Source organism: Ornithorhynchus anatinus, chromosome 5 (assembly GCF_004115215.2).
Source record: "Ornithorhynchus anatinus isolate Pmale09 chromosome 5, mOrnAna1.pri.v4, whole genome shotgun sequence".
Lineage (NCBI taxonomy): Eukaryota > Metazoa > Chordata > Mammalia > Monotremata > Ornithorhynchidae > Ornithorhynchus > Ornithorhynchus anatinus.
In genome coordinates this window covers 7,586,565-7,613,578 of record NC_041732.1, presented here as the reverse complement: position 1 = coordinate 7,613,578, position 27,014 = coordinate 7,586,565, and the positions used below count along the sequence as shown (strand labels likewise).

The window sequence follows — 27,014 nt, the reverse complement described above, 5'->3', positions numbered from 1 at the left end:
CGCAGAAGCAAAGAACCAACTTGTTCTCTGCAGAACAGAGAAGCAGCGTGGCCTAGGGGACAGAGCAAGGGCCTCGGAGTCAGAAGGACCTGGTTCTAATCCCGGCTCCGCCACTTATCTGCTATGTGACTTTGGGGCAAGTCGCTTCAAACTCTCTGTGCCTCAGTTACCTCATCTGTAAAATGGGGATTAAGACTGTGATTCCCATGTGGGATAGAGACTGTGTCCAACCTGATTTGTTTGGATTTACTCCAATGCTTAATACAGTGCCTGGCACACTGTAAACACTTAACAAATACCATTTAAAAAAAAAAAAATGTTTGACTCATTATGTTCCTCCTTGACAACGGGGATTTTCTTCCACTGAAATCTGGCACTTGATTACACTTTCAATGATCTCAAATCTCAGATTGGGCCAACAACGCCCACGAATTAAATCCATTAACTAAATTACCTTGAATCGATCGCAGCGCTTAGAACAGTGCTTTGCAAATAGTAAGCGCTTAACAAATACCATAATTATTATTATCACCATTTGCCTCAAAGAAAAAAAATACACATTCTGTGCTGGACACAAATAGAATCTCCCCCTGACTCGGCTACTTTCTCTCCCTTCCTCTGCCTTACCTCTTCGTGAATCCCAATGCTTTCATTTTCTCCTTTCTTTGTTCACAGTCTCTCCCCCTGAAAGTCTGCCCTATTCTGAAATTAGGCTAAAACCAATTATACTCCAAAACTGGACTTTCTAAACCATTAATCTGAACAAAGGTGAAGAAATGCTCTTACATTAACAACAGCAGGGACCTCAACAGGGTTTTCTGTCTTTTTATCTGTTAATAATAATGAACAAAAATTGGGGGTTTTTGTTAAATACTATGTGCCAAGCTCTGTACCAAGCGCGGGGGGTCAATACAAATGAATCAGATCGGCAGAACCCCTGCCCCACAAGGGTTCACAGTCTACTGAGGATGGTATTAAATCCCCATTTTTTAGAGAGGAGGAAACTGAAGCACAGAGAAATTAAGTGACTTGCCCAAGGTCACAGAGCAGGCTAGTGGCAGGAGCCAGGATTAGAACCCAGTTCTCTGATGCTCAGGCTCCTTCCACTAAGCCACACTGCTTCTTTTGTCCTAAATCGGTTCAGTTCATGTTGGAGAGAGAATTATGTTGATCCTTTTACCTTTTAGATGACATTTTGTACAACCTGGCTAGCTCTTTAATGCATCTAGTCACAGAAAAATAATTTTGAACAGCAATATAAAGGCCTTTCCTCAGAATAAGTTTAGCAGCGACAATTATAAAATTCCTTTCCTAGTTGAATTCCTTACACAGTCAGTTACATGGAGTAATTGCAGCAATAATCAATAAACTAACCGAGTGTAAGATTAATCAGTTTCATGGCTGCTAATGGAACCTTTTGAACCAGTCTCAGATTAGTTTCAGGGTCCCTCTGAGATGTTCTTCAAAATCCTTAAACAATTTTAATAAGGATGTGACAAAGTTTAGCAGAGTTATCCAAAAATCTAATTAATTTGAAACAGAGGGCCGGATTCAACAAGGGATAACAAGAACAGTTTTCCTTTGGTTTCTGTATTGAGATTAATCAACAACCTTCCAATTTTTAATGAACCTAATTCAAATTTTCACAGCATAATTCTACAAATTATTTTGGCAGGTTCTGCCCAAGGAAAAATCGCCATGGAAAAGATCTGGAGGCCTGGAACAGCAGGGTTCAATTACAAATCACAGATCATCCATTAAATGGAAGAGAAAATCAAGTCATCTCCTCATTTTAAGGTCTTAAAATGAAAACGAAAATTGATTTCTGAAGTACCAAGCCTTGGAAGTCAGAACAAACAAAATCTAAATAATCTGGACATGAGCCATGAAGCTGTTGTCTTGAAACTACGTTGTCTGCTCATCGTTAACAATGGAATTTGAGGGCTTAGTTTATGCTGTCCTTGTAAAGCGAGGAATAAGACAAAATCCCTCCCCCCTTCAGGAATTATTGTATACTGTCAAGTTGTTTCTACAGGTTCTGCAGGCTCGAGAAGAAAAAATAATTTCGAAATTACTCTTATTCCTTGGAGGGGGGCAGAGGGGCTCTTGTCTTCTCAAAATCCCGAAGAATTTTGTACTAATGGGAGGTGGTATTTCCTCCTTGCTGGCTGAAATTGAGGGCCTTTTCTTCCTCTTAGTAATGTCACTGGTGCAGTAATTATGTTCTGAGGAATACTATTTATATAAAAACTGCTTGGACAGGATCTATTGTTTTTTGCTGTTCTTTTAAAGCAATTGTTAAGTGCTTACTATGTGCCAAGCACTAGAGCTGGGGTCAAACTGTTCCACATGAGGCTCGCAGTCTAAGTAGCAGGGAGTAGCATTTCATCTCACATTTTACAGAAACTGAGGCACAGAAGAGTGAAGTGCCTTGCTCAAGGTCACACAGCAGATGAGTGGCAGAGCCAGGATTAGAACCTGGGTCTTCTGACACCTAGACTCTTGTTTTTTTCACTAGGCCACACTGCTGCCCTTGAGAACCGCCCCCCCCGGCCCCATACGCACACTGAAGAGACAGGTAAGGAAAGGTCAGTGCAAACCTCAAAACTTCAGACATCATAAATCCAGCAGACCTCGGGAATTACTGCCTTTGGGGAAGAAAAAGGGAAAAAGAATTTTCCCTGCGGAACTATCCATCTATTTCCGGCCCGGTCGGCTCCCACCCAGCTGAAGCATTTCTGTACAGATTTCTTAAAAAGGTGTCAACATTTTTACAAAGCCTAGGATGAGTTAGCTGTAGTTTACAGCAGAAGTGCCAGACCCATCTGCTCACCGACCGGTCAGTCAGTGGTACCTCAATGCTTACTGTGGGAGGAGCACTGGGAGGGCACAATAAAATCGGCAGATCGGCTCCAGGCCCACGAGGAGCTTACGATCCAGTGGGGGCTACGATAAAATAAAGAAGCACCACGATATAAAGATATGAACTAAAGTGCTCTGGAGATGGGGTGAATATCACAGCGAAAGAGAAGCAGCGTGGCATAGTGGATGGAGCACGGCCTGGGAGTCAGAAGGTCGTGGGTTCTAATCCCGGCTCCGCCACTTGTCTGCTGTGTGACCATGGGCAACTCACTTCACTTCTGTGTGCCTCGGTTACCTCATCGGTAAAATGAGAATCAAGACGGTAAGCCCCAGGAGGACAGGGACTGTGTCCAGCCCAATTGCTTGTATCCATCCCAGTGCTTAGTATAGTGCCTGACCCATAGTAAGCGCTTAACAAATACCATAATAATAATAATAATCTGAGTTGGGGGACGGACTGGAAGATCTTAGGGAGAAACCAGCCCCCAATGTCAATCAATCGAACTTATTGAGCACTTATTGTGTGCATAGTGTTTTAAGAGCTAGGGAGAGTATAACACAGCAGAGTTGACAAACGTTCACCGTCCCCAATGAGTCACTTTCCTGGAGATAATGCAGAAGCATCAACAAAGCTACGGATGCTGTAACTCACTAAGCTGAAGAGGAAGTTGGGCCCAAGCAGGAAAAGAAGAGGGGGTGGAGGGAGCTGAGACCTCAAGGCCCTTTGCCAGAGGGATGATCCCAGTTACAAACTGGAAAGCATCCGGCCTGGGTTAGAAGTGGGGTCTCTGGGGCCAGAAGGAGAATACAAATGGGTCGGGAGTGAAGGGTCTGGGAAGGAGTTGCTCACAGAGAAGCCCTCTAGGTTCAGGGGGTTCAAATAGATTTCCGTATGAAGACGTACTGCACGGGAGAGGGAAAGGTTTCCCCGCTGCAGGGTGGCCAGATGTCTGAAGTCGGCCCTGGAGGCTTCAGGGTACGTGTGAGACGGAGCCGGAGCTTGCAGGTGGACTGCTCCTACTGCCAAAGATTTGTGCTTATCCCCATTGGCTTGCATTCACCCCAGAGCTTAGTACAGTGGCACACAGTAAGCGCTTAACGAATACCACAATTATTATTATCCCTGACCACGTATTATGCAGAAACATACAAAACCCAGCAATGACTGACCGCTACCATTCCAGTTTTTTTCTTTTAATGGTGTGCTTACTATGTGTCAGGCACTGTTCTAAGCACTGCGGTAGATACAAAGTAATCAGGTGGACACAACCATGTCCCACCTGGGGCTCAGTCCTTATCCCCATTTTACAGATGAGGGAACTGAGGCAGAGAGAAGTGAAGTGACTTGCCCAAGGTCACACAGCAGATGAGTGGTGGAGCCGGGATTAGAACCGAGGTCCTTCTTACTCCCAGGCCCATGATCTACTCACTAGGCCACGCTGCAGCTGCATAAACCTTAATGCCTCAATTTCTAATTTACCTAACAGAGTTCTAACAGAGATACCTAAAAAAGTAACCAAAAGTTCTTGGACTTCTCACATCACAAGTAAAAATTTCTGTCTTTAACCTGTCCTTTCAAAGGGCAAAGTGAATGGTTCAGTTAAAAAAACAAAAATCACCTTTTTACAAAAAAGTGTACTCAGTCATCTTCTCTATTAGCAATAAAATGATCAAATTCATTTTTGGCCAGCACACCCCATTTTATGTAGTCCAGTCAGTAATTATAGCAATAATCAATACTCCAACCAACTATCTGCAGCCCATAGTTAATTTATTAGTCTTCCTTTTGGAGGGCCCAATATTATGAGTCTTCAGGGTGACCAGGAACTCAATTACAATACTACTCTGTTGTGCCATCAGTTCTGATTTTTCAAATATTCCCAATTATTTTGCATTCATATGATTTCCCTTTGTTTGGCTCAACTGTTGGACAATCGCCCCAGAGGATCAAAAACATCTGAAGTCCATCTACTCAGACCACAAAATTAACACAAATACAGGATTTTTCCTGGCATGAGGTCTCTACACTCTCCCTATCAGCTAACGTTCCTGCAATGAGGTATTTATTTGATTTGATTTTTTTTAAATTCACGGATTCTCTTTCTTAAATAATCACAAAGTGAAGGGGTCACAATTTGATCCCAGATTAATTGATTATATGATTAGAAAGAAAATTAGAGTGAAAGATGTTCTAGGGGGAAAGTTCAATAAAGACCGGCCCTGGGGCCTTTTTTACGGACTAGGGTGATCTCACAGATTCATTTATTAATAACCTGGAAGAGAACAAGACAGCAAGTTGGCAAAGTTTAATGACCACGGTATTTATTTTGGATGGAAAAGCCATGTCAAACTGAAGAGAGATCCAGATGGTCTTGAATGCACGAGAGGATTGGGTAGCACAAAAGCAAATGAAATTCAACTTGGATACATTTAAGACAACGTATAATAGCAGCAGACACTCCGATTGATTGTACTGGCTGGTGGACTAAGAACTTGTAAACTCATTTTAACTAAAGCCTGAAAGGTCATCAAGGTTAGCTTCATAGTATATCTTCAACTGCCCTGCTAGCTGACTTTCAGAATTCAGCATTCTGTCTTTAGTCCAAAAGTTTAAAAGAGAAAAGTTTCACTGTTTAAATAGAAGCTACAAAGGATCTGCCACTTGATAGAGGAAAAATAAATGTGTACCACATCACGTAATGAATTGAACTAACAATGCTTTATTGTTGTACACCATGGGTTTTATTTGGTCTGTTTAGATACAGCTTTACTCACTATCTCTCCCCTCTACCTGTCACTGTTACAAAAGCAAGAGGGGAAAAAAAGGATGCGTGAATATATCCTTTAAAGATATTGCATACAAGAAGTTATAAAACATAACCGTGAATAATGCTATTTATCCTCCCTAATGGTGGGTTCGGTTTGGCCCCTGGGCCTTGGAAACGTTCAGAAAAAAAAGGAATACAAATATTAGTTAGAAATGTGGGGATGAACAACAGACTACACTGTTCCAAATAAGGGTAAAGTGAACTGGAGAAAAGAAAAGGTCGGTGGTAAAATTTATGTCTAGACCGTAAGCTCGATGTGGGCAGGGAACCTGTTTGCCAACTCTGTTGTAGTGCACTCTTCTAAGTGCTTAGTACGGTGCTCTGCACATAGCGCTCAATAAACACCATTAATAATAGGGATTAAGACTGTGAGCTCCATGTGGGTGAGGAACTGTGTCCACCCCAATTTGCCTGGCACATAGTAAGTGCTTAACAAATACCACAGTTATCGTCATTATGGTACTTGTTAAGTGCTTACTATGTGCACGGCTCTATTATTATTAGAAGTAAGCATTAAATACCACATTATTACTACTGGGCAGGCATCCTCTGTTCTCTACCTACTCTGCCTCTATCACCCACCACCCATCCGTTTGATCTCGTACTTCTCGATTTTCTCTTTCCTAGAAATCTTTTGGAGATTTGGAGATCTTCTGCCGTGCCCCATTAGCCGTACAACTCCGTATCAACTTGCTTCCGCCTCTTTAAAGGCATAAAGCAAACGGTTTCAATGTCTGTCGAAAATTCCCAGGCAAGAGAACAGGGAGACTCTTGACAAGTTATCTAAAGGTTAAGCTTAAAACAAACGCGGGCACATGTGAAAACTGAGGGCCACTCGTCTGGCGGATTCTCTGCCACAGGAAGCCAAACTGTACTTAACAATATTTTGGTCTCGTCGAGAAGAACGGGAAACAGACCAGTCTACAAAATATTTTTTATCCGGCCCATCCTCTCCCCGAGGCACGACACAGATGATAAAATAAACTTCCCCAATATTTTTTATTGCTAGGCTGGTGTAAATCATCTCTGGCCCTGGGCACGCAGTTATCTGCAAGGCTGCTAAAGCAGGATTTCAATGGGGCCTGGGACATTTTATGTCCAATAATATTTGCAGTTATGCAAGCTAGACTAAGACTAATCAAATATCCTGCTTTGGGGGGCTGTATGGGTCAATAATTTATTTCTCCCCTAGTGACCTCCAATATACAACCACGAACGATAGCGTCAAGTATGCAAAAGGAAATTTTCACATTCCTCTGAAGTATTAGGATTTTGCCCTCGATTAGAGGCAAAAAAAAATGAGGCTCAATTTGTTATCGTCACTAATCCTGTGTCTCATTTGCACAAAATTCCCAACAACAGCAAAACAAATCCTTTATTTACTTAAAAAAGCAATCGAAGTCTTTTTTTTAATGCAATTCAAACACACCCACCTGCAAAAAATGCGGTCTATATTTAGTTTCTTAACTCTTACAGCTAGGTTAACTAAAAGTATAGATTACCACTAAAATACTTTCCTCCCAGAACAATGCCAAGATGATGGATAATACTGACGTAAAACCGATAAGCAAGGAGTGACCAAGTTGGTTTATGTTCCAAGAAAATAAAACCAGTCCTGGCCAAATGTAATAGAGTAAAATAAAGAGCAACATTTAGGTGTATATATATATGTATATATACATTTATTATTCTATTTATATTTTATTAATAATGTGTATTTATCTATAATTCTATTTATGTTGATGCTATTGATGCCTGTCCACTTGTTTTGTTGTCTGTCTCCCCACTTCCAGACTGTGAGCCCGAAGGGTAGGGATTGTCTCTATTTGTTGCCGAATTGTACTTTCCAAGCGCTTAGTACAGTGCTCTGCACACAGTAAGTGCTCTATAAATGCAACTGAATGAATGAATGTTTTTCTCCACTTTTCTGGAGAAACAGAGCACAAAATTAAAAACGATATTAAAGGAATACTTAACAGAGTCCCTTAAATAATTAGCAATGATCAGGTATTTAGTTTTCAGAATATGTAGGGTGTGTGGGTTTTTTTCTCCTAATAAAGCATTTCAAATTCTAATTAAAAAATACTTTATAGAGGAATTAAAAAGATACAATAGTGTCAGAGGGAAAGCCACAATCCCAGTAGTGGAAGAGTCTAACAACAGTAACTTACAAGAAACTATCCTATAAAAACAGATTGTTGATTAACACAAACTCATAACCAAACTCACATAGCTATCACCATACTGCTGTAATAACACTTGGCTGTGGAATTCTTTCAATACATTAAATATCTCCTTGGAGACAAAATTACTTTACATTTTCTTAAGAGACAATTTATTACAGCTTTGTTTTCTTCTCATTATGCCTTAAAAATATATCTAATGAAGAAAGGAAACAAAGCCTAAATAACTCACATCAAATGGTTCTAATGTCTGATTACAGCCCCTGGTTTAATATCTTCTTATTATTTACATTACGCTACAGCCGACTTTCATGACAAAACCCTGTCGTGACAGAAGATTCTTCAGGTCACACGAACCCGATAGGGCTGAACGCCATTATTGAGGCACACGTAAAATGAATGGACCTGGCTACCGGCGATTTAAATAATTGATAAGTTTTCAATTAAAAAGGCAACATGTTCTGCTCCGATACCAAAATCTGTTTAGATTACTGCTAAAAATGTTTGCCGGGGTTGGCGCTCACCCAGAAAATGGTTGCTTCCAAGTAAATGTAGAATGTTTCTGCAGGCTACAGCCTAGGAACTAGCCATCCTCAGCCAGCAGTAGCCAACTCTTTCAGTAAAACCCTACCTTGCTACCTTTAGGTTTAGATGTAATCATTCCTCCTACTGTTTTAGTTGTTGGTAAACCCTGTGGCTAGGAAAAAGCTTTACGGTAAAACAGACTGATAGTGATTTTGTTTTATTAGTAATAATAATGTCTCTTGTTAAGCGCTTACTATGCCAAGCACTCTTCTAAGCACTGAAATAGATACGAGCTAATGAGGTTGGACAGAGTCCCTGCCCCACAAGGGGCTCACAGTGTTAATCCCCATTTTACAGATGAGGCAACTGAGGCACAGAGAAATGAAGCGACTTGTGCAAGGTCATCCAGCAGACAAGTGGTAGAGCCAGGATTAAAACCTTCTGACTTCGAGGCCCAAGCTCTACACACTTGACGCTGTTTATTGCCATTGTTCTTGTCTGTCCGTCTCCCCCGATTAGACTGTAAGCCCGTCAAACGGCAGGGACTGTCTCTATCTGTTGCCGACTTGTTCATCCCAAGCGCTTAGTACAGTGCTCTGCACATAGTAAGCGCTCAATAAATACTATTGAATGAATACACCAGCCTGCTTTTATTATCTTTCTGAACAAGGATGCAGCTGGAAATTCATTCAGCAACTAAATAAGCGGGACCTTTGTTTTTTTGTCCACTCCCCTGTGCTATCCTTGTAACTCTCCTCATAAAAAAAAACTCATATAACCCCAGGGATCAGATATAAACAACATAAATGTCCAGACAAGCAACATGTGGAAAGAGTACGGGCCTGGGTCAAAGGACCTCAGTTCTAATCCTGGTACCACAACGTGCCTGCTGCGTGACCTTGAGCAAGCCACTTCACCTCTCTGTGCCTCAGTCCCCTCTTCTGCAAAATGGGGATTCAATACTGTTCTCCCTCCTTCTTAGACTGCCAGTCTCCTTAGGGAATCTGATTATCTTCTATCTATCCCAGCTTGTGGAACAGGGCTCGACTTATAGTAAGCTCTTTTAAATGCCTTTTTTAAAATTATTATAATTATTAGTGCATCGCTCGGGATTACTCTAGGATTTACAGTCCCAGAGAACACGCAGGAACATTGGTGACAGGGTATATAAGCTCGTTACGGGTGGGGAACGTGTCTGCTATTCTATTGTCCCCGTACTCTCCCGAGTGTTTAGTTTACTGCTCTGCACACGGTAGATGCTCAAAAAATACCAATGACTGATATCATGATTCAAACAAGGCGGAACAGACCTTAGCTTTTTTCATTCAATCAAATTTATTGAGGCCTTACTGTGCGCAGAGCACTGTTCTAAGCACTTGGGATAATACAACAATAGCGACTTTCCCTGCCCACAACGAGTTTACAGTCTACAGGGGGAGACAGACATGAATATAAATAAATTCCGGATACGTACGTAAATGCTGTGGGGCTGGGAGAATGAAGGGAGAAAGTCAAGGCGACGCAGAAGGGAGAACGAGAAAAGGGAAGCAGAGCTGAGGCAGGGAAGGCCTCCTGAGGGAGATGTGCCTTCAATAACGCTTTGAAGAGGGAGTAATTGTCTGTCAGACTGAAGAGGGGAGGGGGTTCCAGGCCTGGCTGGCTCCAAGGTCTCTCCCAGCCTGAGGAGGTCCTAATAAGGGGGTTCAGGCCCCCAATCCCAAGGCGAGGCCTCATCTGACTCCAGCCTTCCTTTCCGGGGCTCCCGCACCAGGCAGAGCTCTAAGTGAGGAGGGCGAAAGAGGAGAGGAAAGGTATCAGGGCCTCACAGTTTTAGGCGGCTTTCCAGATCTGCAAGGCAGAGGGAGGCCTTTCTCTATAGTAGGGGGGAATGGTGAAGGAGGAGAGGGACCTCAAGGCCCTTAAGGACTCAGGCGTCCCAGATACGTCGGCAGCTAGGGGAAGGTGGTACAAGCTGCGATACTTCAGTTTTGGATTAGAACGGAAAGCATTCCGATATTCGATCTGAGACGTGACGGATGAAACAACTGTGCCGACACATTACAGGTGCCTGTAAAAAGTCAATGGCATTTAGCCTTAATGTGAAACGATGGTTATGCTGAACACGGTTACCCTGCCAAAGACATAGCTGGGTACCTTAGCGTGTTAAGTACAAAACCACATGACACTGACCGAAGCTTCCTAATTTTCATTACGTACGTTTGCTTACGTATGCTTCGTAAGTTCCTTGAGGGCGAGGTCTATATCTTGAACCTCTTTTTTAATGGTATTTATTTAGTGCTTACTATGTGCCAGGCACTGCACCAGGAGGTGGAGTAGATGCAAACTCATCAGGTTGGACACATTCCTTGTCCCACATGGGGCTCAGAGTCTTAATCCCCATTCTACAGACGAGGGAACTGAGGCCCAGATAAGTAAAGTGACTCGTCCATGGTCACACAGCGGACAAGTGTCGGAGCTGAGATTAGAATCCAGGTTTTACTGAGTCCCAGGCTCGTGCTCTCTCCACTAGGCCATGCTGCACCTCAACTTTCACTGAACTCTCCCAAATGCCTCCAACTGCATGGCACACAGTAGGTACTCAACATCTACTATGGAATGGAGGTTACGAATTATGACAATCACATTTATTACACCTTACTACCAATACAATTTGTTGACATAACATCAACTCTTGGAAGTGTAGATAACGAGGAAAATTTCTTGCTGGGGCCATAAAAAGCTTCTTCTACAGCCAGAACACCTAGCTAACCAGTATACCAGTTGAGGGACTTTCAAAAATAGGAATATCTAGAGTGTCAACTTTGTGTAAGATTCTGTTTTGGGGGGATTTTTTAATGGTAATTCTAGGCACTTACTATGTGCTCCTGGGTTCTAGGATTAAAACCCAGGTCCTTCTGACTCCTGGGGCCGTGTTCCATCCACCAGGCCATGCTGGTTCTCCACACTGTTCTAAATCCTGCAGGAAACTGCTTCCTGGAAGACCACCCGATTTCAGTGAGTTCCTTCTTTAAAGCTATGGAAAGATTAAATCTTGAATTCTCTATACACAAAGACACCCCCAGAAATTAATGGAAAATTGGCTCATCTTCCTTCCTATTAGACAATGCCCTGCTAATCACACCGTCTGTATTATCATTCTCTTCCTACCCTTCCCCCTAGAAAGTATATCAGAGGAACCTGGGTAGAAATCTTACAGATTTTATTACAGTGAAATTATCTTTTTTAAAAGCCCTCTCCATCAGAGAAAATACAACTCGGCTACTCGGTCGCTTGAGAGGCTTGATGAGAGAGCTGTCATTACACACGGCTAGGTCGACATGTTGGGAATAATAACTATGGTATTTGTGAAGCGCTTACTTTGAGTTATTATTAATAGTAATAATAATTGTGGTATTTGTTAAGGGCTTACTAGGTGCCAGGCACAGTACTAAACACTGGGGTAGATGGCATAGATGCAAGCAGATTGGGTTGGACACAGTTCCTGTCCCATGTGGGGCTCCCAGACTCGATCCCCACTTTACAGATGAAGACCTGAAGCACAGAAGTGACTTGCCCAAGGTCACACGGCAGACAAAAACTGTACCAAGTGCTGGGGTAATCCCACGACGATCAGGTCAGACACAGTCCTTGGCCCAGGTGGGGCTTCCAGTAAGGGGGAGGGAGACAGTTATAGAATCCCCGCCACAGATGAAATAGGGGCTCGGAGAAGTGAAGCGACTTGCCTAAGGTCGCCGATTGGGCAAATGGCGGAGCCAGGATTAGAACCCAGCTCCTCCGACTCCCAGACCCGTGCACTTTTCACTAGGCCACACTGCTTCTATACAGGGGTTGGGAAGCACAAGATCAAGAACGACTCTCCCGCAACAGAGGCTACAACTAGTCAAGTTGGCCGCTCCTTTGGATCTCCACCAGAGCTGGGCTCTTCAAGTTACGCACCGGAGCCCCGAGAGATGCATTTCTCCATCTTGTCTGCCTACTTTCGTCAGCGAGAAAGGTTTATGCAAATCTTCAGATAAATTTGAAATGGGGGAGATAAGTCGTTTCCGGATATATTCAAATCATTTCGATTCAGTTAGTAACCCTGAATTCTCATCTTTGTGCATGTGGCGGGGGGACGACACATGAAGTAACAGATAGATAGTACATCTTTAAATCATGTCTCCCCGTTAAGCCTGCAGCTACAATATAACTCTAGTCTGTTTGGAAGGTTGAAAGAGATCCCCAGTTGAAAGTAGATTTTGAAAAATTTTTTAGAGCCCAGGGGTTCATTTTTAATGAGCCGTTACTTTAAGTACTGCATAAAAAATACAGGAAATTGATAGTCCATTTAGCCTGCGCTATACCTAATGCAAAAGTCATTAAGATGCATTACTCTTAATGTTCATGATATGATCAGTAAGTGTACAAGCCTTTGGAAAAGTGTCAACCGTGCCCCTAACTTTCACATAGGAAGTTTTGGGGCTTTAAAGCTACATATTATAGGGGGAGAATGTTTCAGACATTGTCTATTCCAACTTCAGCGCTTTACAATCCCAGGAGGAAAAGAGCAACGATACCTTAAATACAGCTCATGTACTCGACTTACATAGGACAGCATGGCCTTCATTTCTTCATCGCTTCTTACGGTAATTCGATCGCCATCCTCGTCTTCATCTGATAAAAGAGCAATGGTACGGATTAAGGACTCGGACTGCAAATGAAAGCCACATGTACCTCACGGGACACGCGCCCCTTCGGCTGAGTATAGTCTGCACGTCGAGCTATTTATGCCCATTTGTACAAACCCACGCCCTACTGCCTATTGCCAGCAAAAACTACTTGTTCAACCCTTTGGTGAATCCTCAAAGTAAATAATAATAATAATAATAATGTTTCTAACAGCAACGTTGATGGACCCCACTGCCCCTGCTGGTCAACGGGCTTTCCAGCTTGGTCGGTCAGTTGATCGAATTTATAGAGAGCTGACTGTGTGCAGAGCACTGTAGTAAGCGCTGGAGAGAAGACAGTACTACAATAAACACATTCCCTGCTCACAGCGACACTTGGATGTCCAGTGGGCCACTGAAGACATTGAGTGGTCAGTCGTGGCCCTGGGCCTTGGAGAAATCAAAAGGGGTGCAGGGAGTTGGGCACTACCAAGTGGCATACTGAAGGAGCTTGGCTTAGTGGCTAACAGCCCGGGCCTGGGAGTCAGAAGGACCTGGGTTCCAATCCCGGCTCTGCCATTTGTCTGCTGGGTGACCTTGGGCAAGTCACTTCACTTCTCTGGACCTCGGTTACCTCATCTAAAAAATGGCAATTAAAACTGTGAGCCCCGAGTGGGACAAGGACTGTGTCCAACTGATTGACTTGTATCTACCCCGGCGCTTAGAACGGTGCTTGGTGCATAGTAGGCACTTAAAAGTACCAGTCAGTGGCTAAAGCACAGGCCTGAGAACCAGAGCACCTGGAGTCCAATCCCAGCTCTGCCATTTGCCCGCTGTGTGACCCTGAACGAGTCACTTCACTTCTCTGAGCTTCAGTTTCCTCACCTGCAAAATGGGGATTCAATACTTGCCCTCTCTCTACATGGAGCCCCCCGTGGGAAGGGAACCGCCTCCAACCTGATTAACCTATATCTGCCCAGCTCTTAGAAAAGCACTTGACACATAGTAAGCGCTTAAATACCATAAAAAAAAATCAAACACAATAGTCCCTTCCCTTGTACAGGGACACCATGTACAGCTGCTACTATCCGCCCAGCCATTATCCCCGAACGCCTGTCCCGGAACCTTTTTCTTATCCCAGAACCGAATTCCAGCCAGTTATGGCTTATTTCCCACACTGTCCTGGGTCTCTGTGGGCACTGGGCTAGTGTCTACTGAAACTGAGCTAGTTTGGGCCCGGGGATCACTTTTGGTCCAGAACAAAAACAGACCCATTCTAAAAAGAAAACAGAAAAGAAATTATATAGGCCCAAGCTTCCTTATTTGGCACACTGCCAATCCTGTGCCATAAAGAACACCAACCCTGAAATTTGGGAAACAAAGAAGAAAGAACAGGTTTACACAGTGAGTCTTAACGTTAAAAATAAGCCAGGCCGAGATGAGTCGAGAATACAGGAACTGTTATATTGTGCTCTCCCAAGTGCTTGGTACAGCGCTTTGCATACAGTAAGTGCTCAATAAATACGACTGAATGAATGCAAGAATAAGGAACCATTAACCAATTTAACGTGAGTGAGAAGGGAAAAAGACTGAAGGGCAAAGAAATGATAAATACCTAATCACCTAGACATAACCCACACCCAGTCCACTTAATAAAGACTGGTTCTCTGAGTTCAAATAGCATTATTTTTAAAAACTGCCCTCCAAGACCTTTAAATCCATCAAAACTTAAGATTGGCATGCAGGGCACCAACAGATTAGTTTTTAAAAAACAAAGCAAAAGACAGAAGGCACCACGACAATGATCGGCAAAGTTAAAAAAAAAAAAGTCCGAAAAATTTTAGACAATTTTTGCCTTCCACGAGGAGGTTCTTTGCCATCTGACCGAAACGCATAACGGGATACAACCAAACAGAACGGGAAGAATATCTCCCATACACTGGTTCACAAAGAGAATTCCAGGCTTCTCTAGTTGCCCGGAGCACAGTAATATGATTTTCCAGCACATTAGGGAAGCAAAAGTAGAACCAGAAAGTCTATGTACTGGCTGGATTTTGTTAATGTCACTTAAAATGGAGGAAAAAAAATCCGAGCACGATACCAAATAGAGTGCAGCAGATGGTAAACAAATATTATGAAGCAATCTTCTCAAAATCTGCAGTGTGTCACAAATATACAAAATGGCAGAGTTTGGGAAAAGAGAATCATAACCGGCCATATGTTGGTGGTGATTTTATTTGGAGCAACGTGCGTTCCGGAGGAGAAACAATAGAAAGAACATAAAGGCCCAACAGTCGAAGAAATGCAGCCTCAGGTAAAGGGTGGTGTGAATGGCAAACATAATGCTAACTACATAAATAGCTGCGGAGACTTGGTGGCTACCAGCCACAAAACGCACTCTTAGCAAGGGAAGGCAAATGAATCCGCCTTATATAAAATACCTAGATTAAAAAAAACAAAGCTGTTAAATGGAAAAAAAGACCAAATTATGCGTCAGTTGTCATACACCTTCAATGTTAAGCAGTCACTTGAAACTCAAGGAGGCACACCTCCTCCAGAGACAGGAGGGATGAGAACCCAAGGACGAAACTAAGAGGAAGAAATACGGTTCCAGAAAGTTCCTATTTTCGTCTTGACTAGGCTCTACGATCTCACGACTGAGTGGGGAATGGGATGCTATAGATTTCACTGCCCACGTTCCACCAATAGCCATCAGGCAAATCAATTAAGCCTTCTGACCCCTTCGTTCCATCCTTTGCAAAACGCAATGGTGCTTTCACCTGCTGCACAGCTAGAACGGGGATGGCTAATTTCTGAGTCCTGAGTGATTTACTGCCCTTTCAAAGTGTGGCTCCAATGTACAGTGTGAGTGGCTTTTTTTTTTAATATGGTATTTGGGCCAGACACTGTACTAAGCGCTGGAGTAGATACAGGTTAATCCGGTTGGACCCTGTCCACTTCCCACATAGGGCTCACAGTCAATCCCCATTTTTACAGATAACTGAGGCCCAGTGAATAATAACAATAATGTTGGTATTTGTTAAGCGCTTACTATGTGCAGAGCACTGTTCTAAGCGCTGGGGTAGATACAAGGTAATGAGGTCGTCCCACGTGAGGCTCACAGTCTTAATCCCATTTTACAGATGAGGGAACTGAGGCACAGAGAAGTTAAGTGACTTGCCCACAGTCACAGTGAAGTGAAGTGACTTGCTCAAGGTCACACAGCAGACAAGTAGTGGAGCCAGGATTAGAACTCAGGTCCTTCTGATTACCAGGTCCTGTTGCGTTTGAATTTCTGGTTAAGGAATGTATCTGCCAATTGTGTCAAAATGCAAGTGCTTAGTACAGGTGCTGGGCACTCAGTAATTGCTCAACAAGTCCCACTGATTGTATTTTCCCAAGTGCTTAGTACAATGATTTGCACCCGGTAGGCCCTCAGTAAACATCTTTATGATTACTATAAACCCCAGAGAGTCCATGCTTTGCATTTACAGAGTTTCGTTCAACTACCGCTCTCAAAGTCTGTCCTTCCTTACCCCCAGTTAGAAAATCTATAAAGTCGAGTGTGAGCAGCAGATAACCACTGTTGTGTAAGAGTCTCTTGTGGCTTTCAAACTTATGAAGTAGATAAAATTTTGTCTCCCTGGCTTCGTACGTTTGGCTAGCCCCATGCCGTCACTTTCATTCATTCATTCAATTGTATTTATTCAGCGCTTACCGCGTGCAGAGCACCATACTAAGCGCTTGGAAAGTACAATTCAGCAATAGAGACGATCCCTGCCCACAACGGGCTTACAGTCTGCTGTGTGACCTTGGGCAAGTCACTCCGCCTCTCGATCCCTCAGTTCCCTCATCTGTGAAATGGGATGAAGATTGTGAGCCCTATGTGGGACAGGGACTGAATCCATCTTGATTAGCTTGTATCTATCCCAGCGCTTAGAAATGTGCCTGGAACATAGTAAGGGCTTAATACGTACCATAATTATTATTATTATTGTTATTAGAAAGCCCTTTTTCATTCATTCATTCATTGTCTCCTGCAGGAAGATGGCTGAAATTGGTGTTGGGGACTGTCCAAGAAAAATCAGAGAGGCCCAAGCTCTGCCCCTGAGGAGTGTGCAATCTTTGGATAAAAGGCACTGAAAAGTGCAAATAAATCCAGCTAAAAATATGCTCCTTTACTCACGGGGAAAATCACTTCTACTTCTTCCATCGATGATGCCAATGTTTGATTGAGGAACTAGGTTAAAAATGAAATCAGTGAGTCCAGAAAGAAATGGCAAGGTTCTCTCTGTGTTGCTGTCCTCGAGCGGTATTTAGTAACAGCCGATTCGGGCAGACTTCTTGAGATTTGAAACCTCTTCCCCCATTGACTGAGCTTCCCATAGTTGATTTTTGAAGTTTTAAGAACATGATGCTTTTTAAAATGCATTGAAAGGTACTGTACATGCTAAGCCTCAGGTAAGTGGGAAAAAAAACCCAACCCTCCTCAAACTGAACCCCTCAGAGATTTAAGAAAAAAAAATCAGAAGGGATCTGATTCAAGGAGAAGGGAGTTTCTGTTTGTGGTGATTTAGGAATCAAAGATGACTCCCAAATCACTATGGGGACTTGGGCGGGGAGGTCTTACGGTTCTGGATTTCTGGAACAGGGAGCCTGTTCTCCCTGCCTCAGCTATCATTTACAGCAGTTTCTGACTTGAAGAAAAGCAGGCGCGTGATCCCATCCATGTGCCTGTGACATATGCACAAGAAACTCATTAGTGTGCACTGTTGATTTTTATCACCTTGTGTGTTTGTATTCTCATTAATCCACTAATGAAACTGGGGAAAAAAATCACAAGGGGGGGGGTGGGGAGGGGAGCTTCCGTATCTCCATGAATTAGCCAGTTCTATCATGTATACACATACAAACACACATACCAACACACTTATGTGACAATAACTGTGGATGGTTATGACAGTTAAGGCCAAAGGAGACCTAACCCAGATGGTACACCGTGGAGGTGAAAGATATATACGAGGAGGAGGAAGGAGGGAAGCAGCGTCGCCTGAGGAATTATAAGCTTAGTCTGAAGATTCAAGGGATCAATACGAATGGAGGATAGCCTCCACCATCTGGTCTGCCTTCCTCCCAGGATAGCAGCGACCGGGGCCTCCAGGAGGATAAAGCCACGGAGAAGCCACTGAAAATTTGGCGCCTAATGGAATTTGGCTTCAAGTTACCTTCAGTTCTGTGGGATCTAGACAGACCTTAATTTACCAATTTCTGTAGCTAGATCTCTTGTGAGAAAGGCTGTGAGCCCTATGTGCGTCCAACTGGAGTAGCCTGTATCTACCCCAGCGCTTAGAACAGTGCCTGGCACAGAGTAAGCACTTAAATACCAATTATTATTATTATTAGTCTCAAGTAGTCCAACTGATTTTGTTGGAGTGGAGATGGTGGCCAACCATCAATCCATTCTCGATTCACCACAAAGAGAAGAGGGATGGTATTCTTCTGCTCCCACTTTTGGGGACGAAAAGTGGAGAGGAGCAGGGAAGAAAAAGTGGTGGAGGCCACCAGTTGGCTCTGAGCAACGGTAGTAGAGAAGCAGCACGGCCCAGTGGATAGAGCACGGCCCTGGGAGTCTGAAGGACCTGGGTTCTACACCTGGCTCCGTCACCTGCCTGCTGTGTGACCTAGGGCACGTCAGTTGACTTCTCTGGGCCATGGTTACCTCATCTGTAAAATGGGGATTAAGACTGAGAGCTCTGGGTGGGCCAGGAACTCTGTGCAACCCGATGTGCTTGTAACCATCTCAGCACTTAGTTCAGTGCCTGGCACATAGTGAGCGCTTACATTCCGCAATTTTTCTTCTGTTTTGAGCAACCACTGAGTCACCTAACCACGGACATACCAAGTGCTCTAAGCCACCTGGACAAGCCAACGGCAGCCTGTAGTTGGATCCCACTGCCTTAAGTCTTAGCCCTCCTCCTTTTCCTTGTCTATTTGCTTTTTCTTTCGGAATCCTGGCCGTTAGGAATCGACAAGCGGTTCTTGGATGTGCAGCAGCTCTCTGGAGTACACTGAGACCATAATCTCTCTCAAGGCCATAACTGAAAAGAAAGGCTCAAATCTCTGGCTTCAAGTTCTTCTATGTTGGCCCATCAGTTAGAAGCAGTGTGGCTTAGCATGGGTTTGGGAGTCAGAGGATGTGGGTTCCAATCCCGGCTCTGCCGCTTGTCCGTGTGACCTTGGGTAAGTGACTTAACTCCTCTGTGCCTCAGTTACCTCATCTGTAAAATGGGGATTAAAAGTGCAAGCCCCAGATGGAACAACCTGATTACCCTGTATCTACCCCAGCGCTTAGAACCGTGCTTGGCACATAGTGAGCGCTTAACAAATATCATAACTATTATTTAAGTGAGGCTGGAGGGGCCTGAATTCCCTTGCACCTTAGCCAAGAGACCACCCCTCTTCCTCTCAGGCCTTTGAGAGATCTGAGAACACCAACTTCCTGCTGCTTGGCCGTCGTCCTAGTTCTCCAACCTTTAATATCACACTTCACTTGAAAGCACGACCCGCCTCATCTTGATCTTTTCGGGATCCGACCTCACTCGCATCTAACTTCATGCTCCCATAACACTCACACAGTCGAGGCCTCTTGGTGATTGGCTGCTCTTAGGTCTATATCCTTAACTTATTTATTGATATTAAAGTCAGTCTCCCCCTGTAGACCGTAAGCTCACTGTGGACAGAGAAACTGTCGACTAATTCTGTTACACTGTACCCTCCCCAGACCTTAGTACGGGAAGCAGCATGACCTAAAAGATACAGCCTTCTAGACCATGAACTCCCTCTAGACTGGGAGCTCGTTGTGGGCAGGAATATGTCTGTCTGTTGTCATATTATACTCTCCCAAGTGCTTAAATACAGTGTTTTGCTCACAGTATGCTCTCAATAAATACGGTTAAATAAATGACTAAAAACCCAACCCTGGGAGTCAGAAGGAATAGAAGGAACTAATCCCAGTTCTTCCACTTGTCTGCTGTATGACCTTGGGTAAGTCACTTCACTGGGCCTCAGTTCTCTCATTTGTAAAATGAGGATTAAGGCTGTGAGCCCCAGGTGGGGCAGGGATGGTGTCCAACCTGATGAGCTTGTATCTATCCCAGTGCTTAGAACAGTGTTTGACATATAGCAAGCGCTTAATACCATTATTATTACAGTTCTCTACATACAGTTGGAGCTCAATAAATACCACTGATTGATTGGCTGGGCTCATTTTTGCCCCTCACTTTCTCTGGCTCTGCCCAAACTAACTAATTCCAGAGTAGCAGCCTGAAGCTTCAAGGAGTTTGCTGCTGACCTGTGATGATGATCTCACACCACCAAGACTGACACGAAACTGACTTCTCCCTCCTGTGTATGTTCAAAGCTCCAGTGTGTTGCTGGTTTGGGGTTTTTGGTTTTTTTTTTGGGTTAAAAAAGAGGACCAAAATCTCTTAATCAATAATCACCAGCTTACAGGTAGTTTACACTTTTCATTTCGTTCCAGCAACGTTATTCCAGTGAGGAGCAAGAGCATATAAAGGTCATGTTGGTAATTAAAGCTATATTGTAAAGATATGCACACCCAAAATGTGATTAAATAAGAAAATATTACTCGGTTCGGTGTCGTCATTAAACTTGTATTAATGTATAAATATTTAAATAAGCCATATGATCATCATAAATAATCTGTATTTGTCTGTTTTAAGAAAAACACGGGGCTATAAACCCCTTGAAGAATTACTGCAGAACGGAAGAACGGGAGCCATACTTACATTCAAAGGCTGTTGTTGTTGCATCGGGCAAAACCTGGCCTATCACGTCCTAAACGAGGAGAGAGAGGACGGAATACGATTAGCCACCTTTCGTATCGATAACGTGGAGCAAATCCTGGGTGAAATATGAGAACCAGGAGAAGTGTTTGAAATGTTCCCCTGGATTGTAATGATTTTTAACCCATAATCACACTTAACTAAGCATATTCAAAGCTGGAGGTGCCAAGGGGTTTAAATCACTAACTATTCCATAGGGGGCAAAAAATGGTAAAAGCCCTCTCTACGGTATCTTAACACCACGCCATTTCCCTCGCAGTGTAAGCAGTCTACTTACTTACAGTAAGTTTATTTACATAATCTGACAAATTTATGAGGGGATTTTGGAAATGATTTTGCTACTAGCTTCTTAGGGTGTCACCGCCTCATGGACAGGGACTGTGTCAATCAGTCGGTGGCATTTATTGAGCGCTAACCACATGCAGAATGTTGTTCTAAGCGCTTAGGGGAGTAAAGACAAACGAGTTGGGGGACGCGATCCCTGCCCATAATAATGATAACTGCGGTATTTGTTAAGCACTTATATGCCAGGCACCGTACTAAGCACTGGAGTAGACACAATGCAATTGGGTTAGTGACGGTCCCTGCCTCACATAGGACTCACAGTCTTAATTCCCGTTTTCCAGATGAGGGATTAAATGACTTGTCCAAGGTCCCCCAGAAGAAAAGTGGCAGAGCCGGAATTAGAACTCAGGTCCTCTGACTCCCGGGCCCGTGCTCTATCCACTAAGCCATTTATTTATCTAATAATAATTATGGTATTTGTTAAGCACTTACTATGTTCCAAGTACTGTTATAAGTGCTGGGGGAGATACAAAGTAACCAGATTGTCCCACGTGGGGCTCACAGACAGGCATTATTTATATTAATGCCTGTCTCCCCCTCACCGCCCAGACTGTGAGCTCATTATGGGCAGGGAATGTGTCTGTTGTTATATCTTAATAATAATCATAATGATAGTATTTAAGCACTTACTATGTGCCAAGCACTGTTCTAAGCACTGGGGGAGATTCAAGGTAATCAGGTTGTCCCACGTGGGGCTCCCAGGCTTAATCTCCATTTTACAATGAGGTGAGGCCCATAGAAGTGAAGTGACTTGCCAGAAGTCACAGAGCAGCCAAGAGGCGGAGCCAGGATTAGAGCCCACGACCCCCGACTCCCAAGCCCGTGCTCTTTCCTCTGAGCTTCCCAAGCACTTGGTACAGTGCTCTGCACCCAGTAAACACTCAATAAATACGACTGAATGAACGAATGCTGCTTCTCACAAGGAGCTTACAGTTCTTCTTGGTCACTGTGCTCCCCTTGAGCTCCAGGGGTCCCCAAACATAGCACCTTGGGAGCCAGAGGACAGGAGGAGAGTTCCTCCTCCCCTCCTTGAATTTTCCACTGGAATCTCAAAATGGGAAAGGCCGAAGGGCCGCAGGCAGAGCCTCCGGCTCGGCAGCTCCCAGGGCTGTCCGTCTGTCCATCCCGTCCGTCCCGTCTCTGATGTGTTGGGAGTTGCTGGAAGGGGCCGGACAGGGATGTATTCGCAACCCGCTCCCCATAAGCACCTGGGGAAGTTTCCCCCCTGCCGGCCCCCAGGAGGAATTTATCAACTGATCCTATTTATTGAGCACTAAGTATATTCAGAGCACCCTACTGAGCAATTTGGAGAATACAATTTAACAATACAACAGAGTTGGTAGACACTTCCTCTAGACTGGGAGCTCATTATAAGCAGGGAATTATAAGTGGCTGCTAATTCTGTTGTATTGTGCTCTCTCAAGCACTTAGTACAGTGTTCTGCCTATAGAAAGCACTCAGTAAATATGACCGACCGATTTCCTGCCCACAACAGGCTTAGAGTCTAGAGGGGGAGACAGACATTACTATAAATAAAATTACAGATATGGGCAGAAGTGCCGTGGGGCCGAGGGGCAAGGGTGAATAAAGGGTGAAGGAGCACGGCATAGGGGATAGACCACGGGCCTGGGAGTCGGAAGATCATGGGTTCTAATCCCCGCTCTGCCACTTGTCTGCTGTGTGAGCTTGGGCAAGTCAGGTCAGGTCTGATCTAGGCAGGTGAAAAAGCAACTGATTGAAAAGCACGCTTGAAACACATATATAATCCCCATTTTTATCTGTGAGGTAACTGAGGCACAGAGAAGTTAAGTGACTTGTCCAAGGTAACGCAGAAAGCATGGTGCAGAGAGGAATTTTACAAAAGAAAAACAGTTCATAGCACTGAGACAATTATCTCTGCGTAACCCTGGCAGTTCACGAGTGGGTGAACTAAATGAAGCAAGAGCGTTTTCTTTCTCAGTAGCAAACATACATTTCAGTGCCCCAGAAATTTCCAAACTGGATATTGTGGTGATTTTCTTCTAAAGACAACACCTTCGAATGAATCTTTCCCTACAGTGACAATGTATAAAACCCTGACTCCATACAGGGATCTTTAGGGAAATAAATCCATGAATGGGAAAGAGAAAAACCTAATTCGAACTACAAAATAGTACCTGTGTACAGGTCAGTATCTGATCTAGGCAGGTGAAAAAAACTGAATGAAAAGCATGCTTGAAACAGATGCAAGTATTAGGAATAAAAACCTTTCAGCTGATGCATAAGGGTAAAGGTAGGGAAGTGTAAAAGGACATGAACATTTTAGAGCCTTCTTACTGACCCAAACTCAGTCTGTAATGAGATACTAACTTCTAGTTAAATATAATCAGCTGTGTTTCAGTGGAGGATGGTTATCACAGGTCACTACTAATGAAATCCTATTTTTCAGGCAATCATTCATTCGTGGTAAAAAGATAATTGGGGTTTTAGCTAACAAGTTTGGGATTCTTCTCTGGCAAAGGCTAAATGTGAAATTTCTAACAAAGCCCCTAGAAGGTGGAAGAGCAGTAGCCCTCTGCAGATTTGAATGGAGAGCTTTAATGTACATGGTATATTTTTTGAGCAAAGCAGATATTGAAACTTCACAAAAGAATTAGGCAGTGAAATCAAGGGTTTTTATGGGGTGCTTATCATGCACCAATCACAGTACTAAACACTTGGGAAAGTACAATACAATAAAATTGGTAGAATGATCCCTGCCCACGAGGCGTTTACAGTCTACAATCTATAATCAGAAAGCAGATAAAATACTGAGATCTACTTTTAGGCTGCTGGATAAAGTAGGATGCCGGGAATCAAGAGACCTGGGTTCTGTGCAAGATACTCACACTCTGACAGTAATTGTGATAACTGCCAATTGCTTACTACATTCATTCAATCATATTTATTGTGCGCTTATTGTGTGCAGAGCACTGTTCTAAGCACTTGGAAAGTACTATATACCACTGCACTAAGCACTGGTGTAGATATAAGATCATCAGGTGTCACATGAGGCTCACAGTCTGAGGAGGAGGGAGAACAGCAATTAAATCCGCATTTTGCAGATGAGGGAAGTGAGGGCTGGAGAAGTTAAGTTACTTGCCCAAGGTCACACAGCAGCTAAGTGACAGACTGGGATTAGAGCCCAGGTCCTCTGACTACCAGGCCCATGCTCTTTCTCCTAGGCCACACTGCTTCTCTGCTAATAAATTCCTTCACAAAGGCCCTTGGTCCTGAAGTTTCAGGACAGAAACTAGTTTCATTTTTTTTTTAATCATCATAAAACAGAGGCTATCATTGTACCCAAATACTTAACTCTTTAAAATGAATTTGATTCATTCATTCAATCGTACTTATTGAGCACTTACTGTGTGCACAGCACTGTACTAAGTGCTTGGGAGAATACAATACAACAATAAACAGACACAAATGAGAAATAAAACTACGTGTACTCACCCAAAGCAAATAACATTCCAGGAAAGCTCTGAAAAGTCATTAAATGAACCTAAATTGTATCTACTCCAGTGCTCAGTACAGTGCTTGGCACATTGTAAGTGCTTAAATATAACTGAGAAAGAAAGAAGTTGGCTATGCTTCTGATGATTCATTATTAAGATGCAATCTCAGACTGGCACGTAAACAAGAGGGAAGTTCTTCCTTATCCTGTGATTAAGAACTTTCTATGAGTCTTTTTCCTGTGATTAGGGGAGGGGGAAACACAGGTGTCTACTCACAGGTGTCCATAATCTACCTTGGGACCACCTGCAAGTCTTTGAAATAGCGAGGAAGGACACCTGCATATGATTTGTGAGTAATTTCCACGAATACATAGCTCTGTTAATTGCTCTGAGACAATGGTTCAAATTAAAATTTTGTTATGGCTATCTAGATAATTGTCATTTCTTGAGTTTCCTCTTGGCTACTCATCATAGCTGTCTCACATCCTTAAATCAGATGTTGAACGCAAAGGGAGAGTCAGTGGATGGCTGAACTGAAAATGAAAAACGGTGGAGCGGCGGGGGGAGGGTGATAAGCAAATTTTACATTTTTAATTTGCAATAACTTTGAATGTTTAGTATTCTTGTCATTACCCTTGCACATTCAATCATAAGTTTACTTGGGGAAAAAAAAACCCTGATTATTCTATTAAATGAGTAATATACATTTATAAACCAATAAAGTGTAAGTTTCATAACTGAGATGGCCACCCCAGAGATACTGGGGCTACAAACTATTTCCAGAAGTGCCTATTGGGCAAGCTTGGGGGATGGAAGACTCCTCAATCGACCACTTATTGAGCACTTACGGTGGGCAGAACATTGTACAAAGAGCTTGGGAGAGTACGATATAAACCAGGGATGACTGCTGGACACTAAGAGCTGTAGACCATGATTTGGTGATCACCAATCTAGAGGAAAGGATGCTGAGCTCCTTGTGGGCAGAAAACTACCAATTCTGTTCTATTGTATTCTCTCAGGCTCTTAGTACAGTGCTCTGCACATAGCGCTCAATAAATACCATTGACTGACTGAAGTGGAGCAAGGGTTGCCAGGAACAACAAAGTAGGCCTGTTCCACCATTCATCAGACCTTATGCTATTCATTTTTTCAACTGAAACAGTTATGACAACTGGCTGATATTGCCACTCATCACAGACTGGAAACAAAACAGCTCTGGTAGGGCATACAACAAATTTTCATGAAGGAAAACCAACAGTGTGCCCTTAATTGTGGGTTCTAATCCTGGCTCCGCCACCTGTCAGCTGTGTGACTTTGAGCAAGCGACTTTGCTTCTCTGGGCCTCGGTTCCCTCATTGTAAAATGGGGATTGAGACCGTGAGCCCCACGTGGAACAGGGACTAGGTCCAACCCAACTACCTTGAAGCATAGTAAGTGCTTAACAAATACCATTATTATTATTGTTGAATTGTACTTTCCCAAGAGCTTGTAGGACAGAGCTCCACACATAGTAAGCGCTCACTAAATATGACTGAATCAATCTGTAACTTAGTACAGTGTTCCGCACACACTAAGGATTCAGCAAACACCAGTGACCGACTTGGTTTTCACCCAGAGGAATTAGAAATCTGCTATAGCTGTTGCCCATTATCACTCAACCTCAGCGTGCTGCCTCACCAATTGGTTGGTTTGGGACAGTTAAAGTTGAATCCACTCCCAATGGACCACGTGTTCCTGAAATATCTGAATGGAGGGTCAGGTTACGGGTTAAGGTTAGAAGTCAGTGTGGAACTCCAATATCCACAAGGCCACTTGGCTTCACTGGTTCTAATAAGAGTGATATTTGTTAAGCACTTATTTACTAAGCACGGGGAAAGATGCGTGATAATCCAATCAGACAGTCCCCATCTCCCACAGGGCTCACAATCTAAGTAGGAAGGAGAACAGATATTGAATCCCCATTTTAGGGATGGGGCCGTGAGAAGTGATTAGTCCAAAGTCCCTCACAGGAGACAAGCAGTGGAGCCGGGATTAGACTCCCAGGTCTGGCCTCGATCCACTAGGCCGTGGAAAGAGCACGGGCTTGGGAGTCAGAGGTCATGGGTTCTAATCCCAGCTCCATCACTTGTCAGCTGTGTGACTTTGGGAAGGTCACAACTTCTCTGGGCCTTAATTACCTCATCTATAAAATGTGGATGAAGACCGTGAGCCCCACGTGGGACCAACTCATTACCTTGATCTACCCCAGTGCTTAGAACAGTGC

General features: G+C 43.5%; 1 protein-coding gene across 1 annotated transcript in view; it reads right to left on the bottom strand.

Annotated features, from left to right (window-relative positions):
• Nucleotides 1–27,014, bottom strand: part of MAP2K5 (mitogen-activated protein kinase kinase 5) — a 238,924-nt gene that overhangs the window by 208,725 nt on the left and 3,185 nt on the right. Inside the window, 2 exon segments of the mRNA XM_029066218.2 lie at nucleotides 13,005–13,072; nucleotides 20,874–20,922. Coding sequence (XP_028922051.1) covers nucleotides 13,005–13,072; nucleotides 20,874–20,922 — 117 coding nt within the window.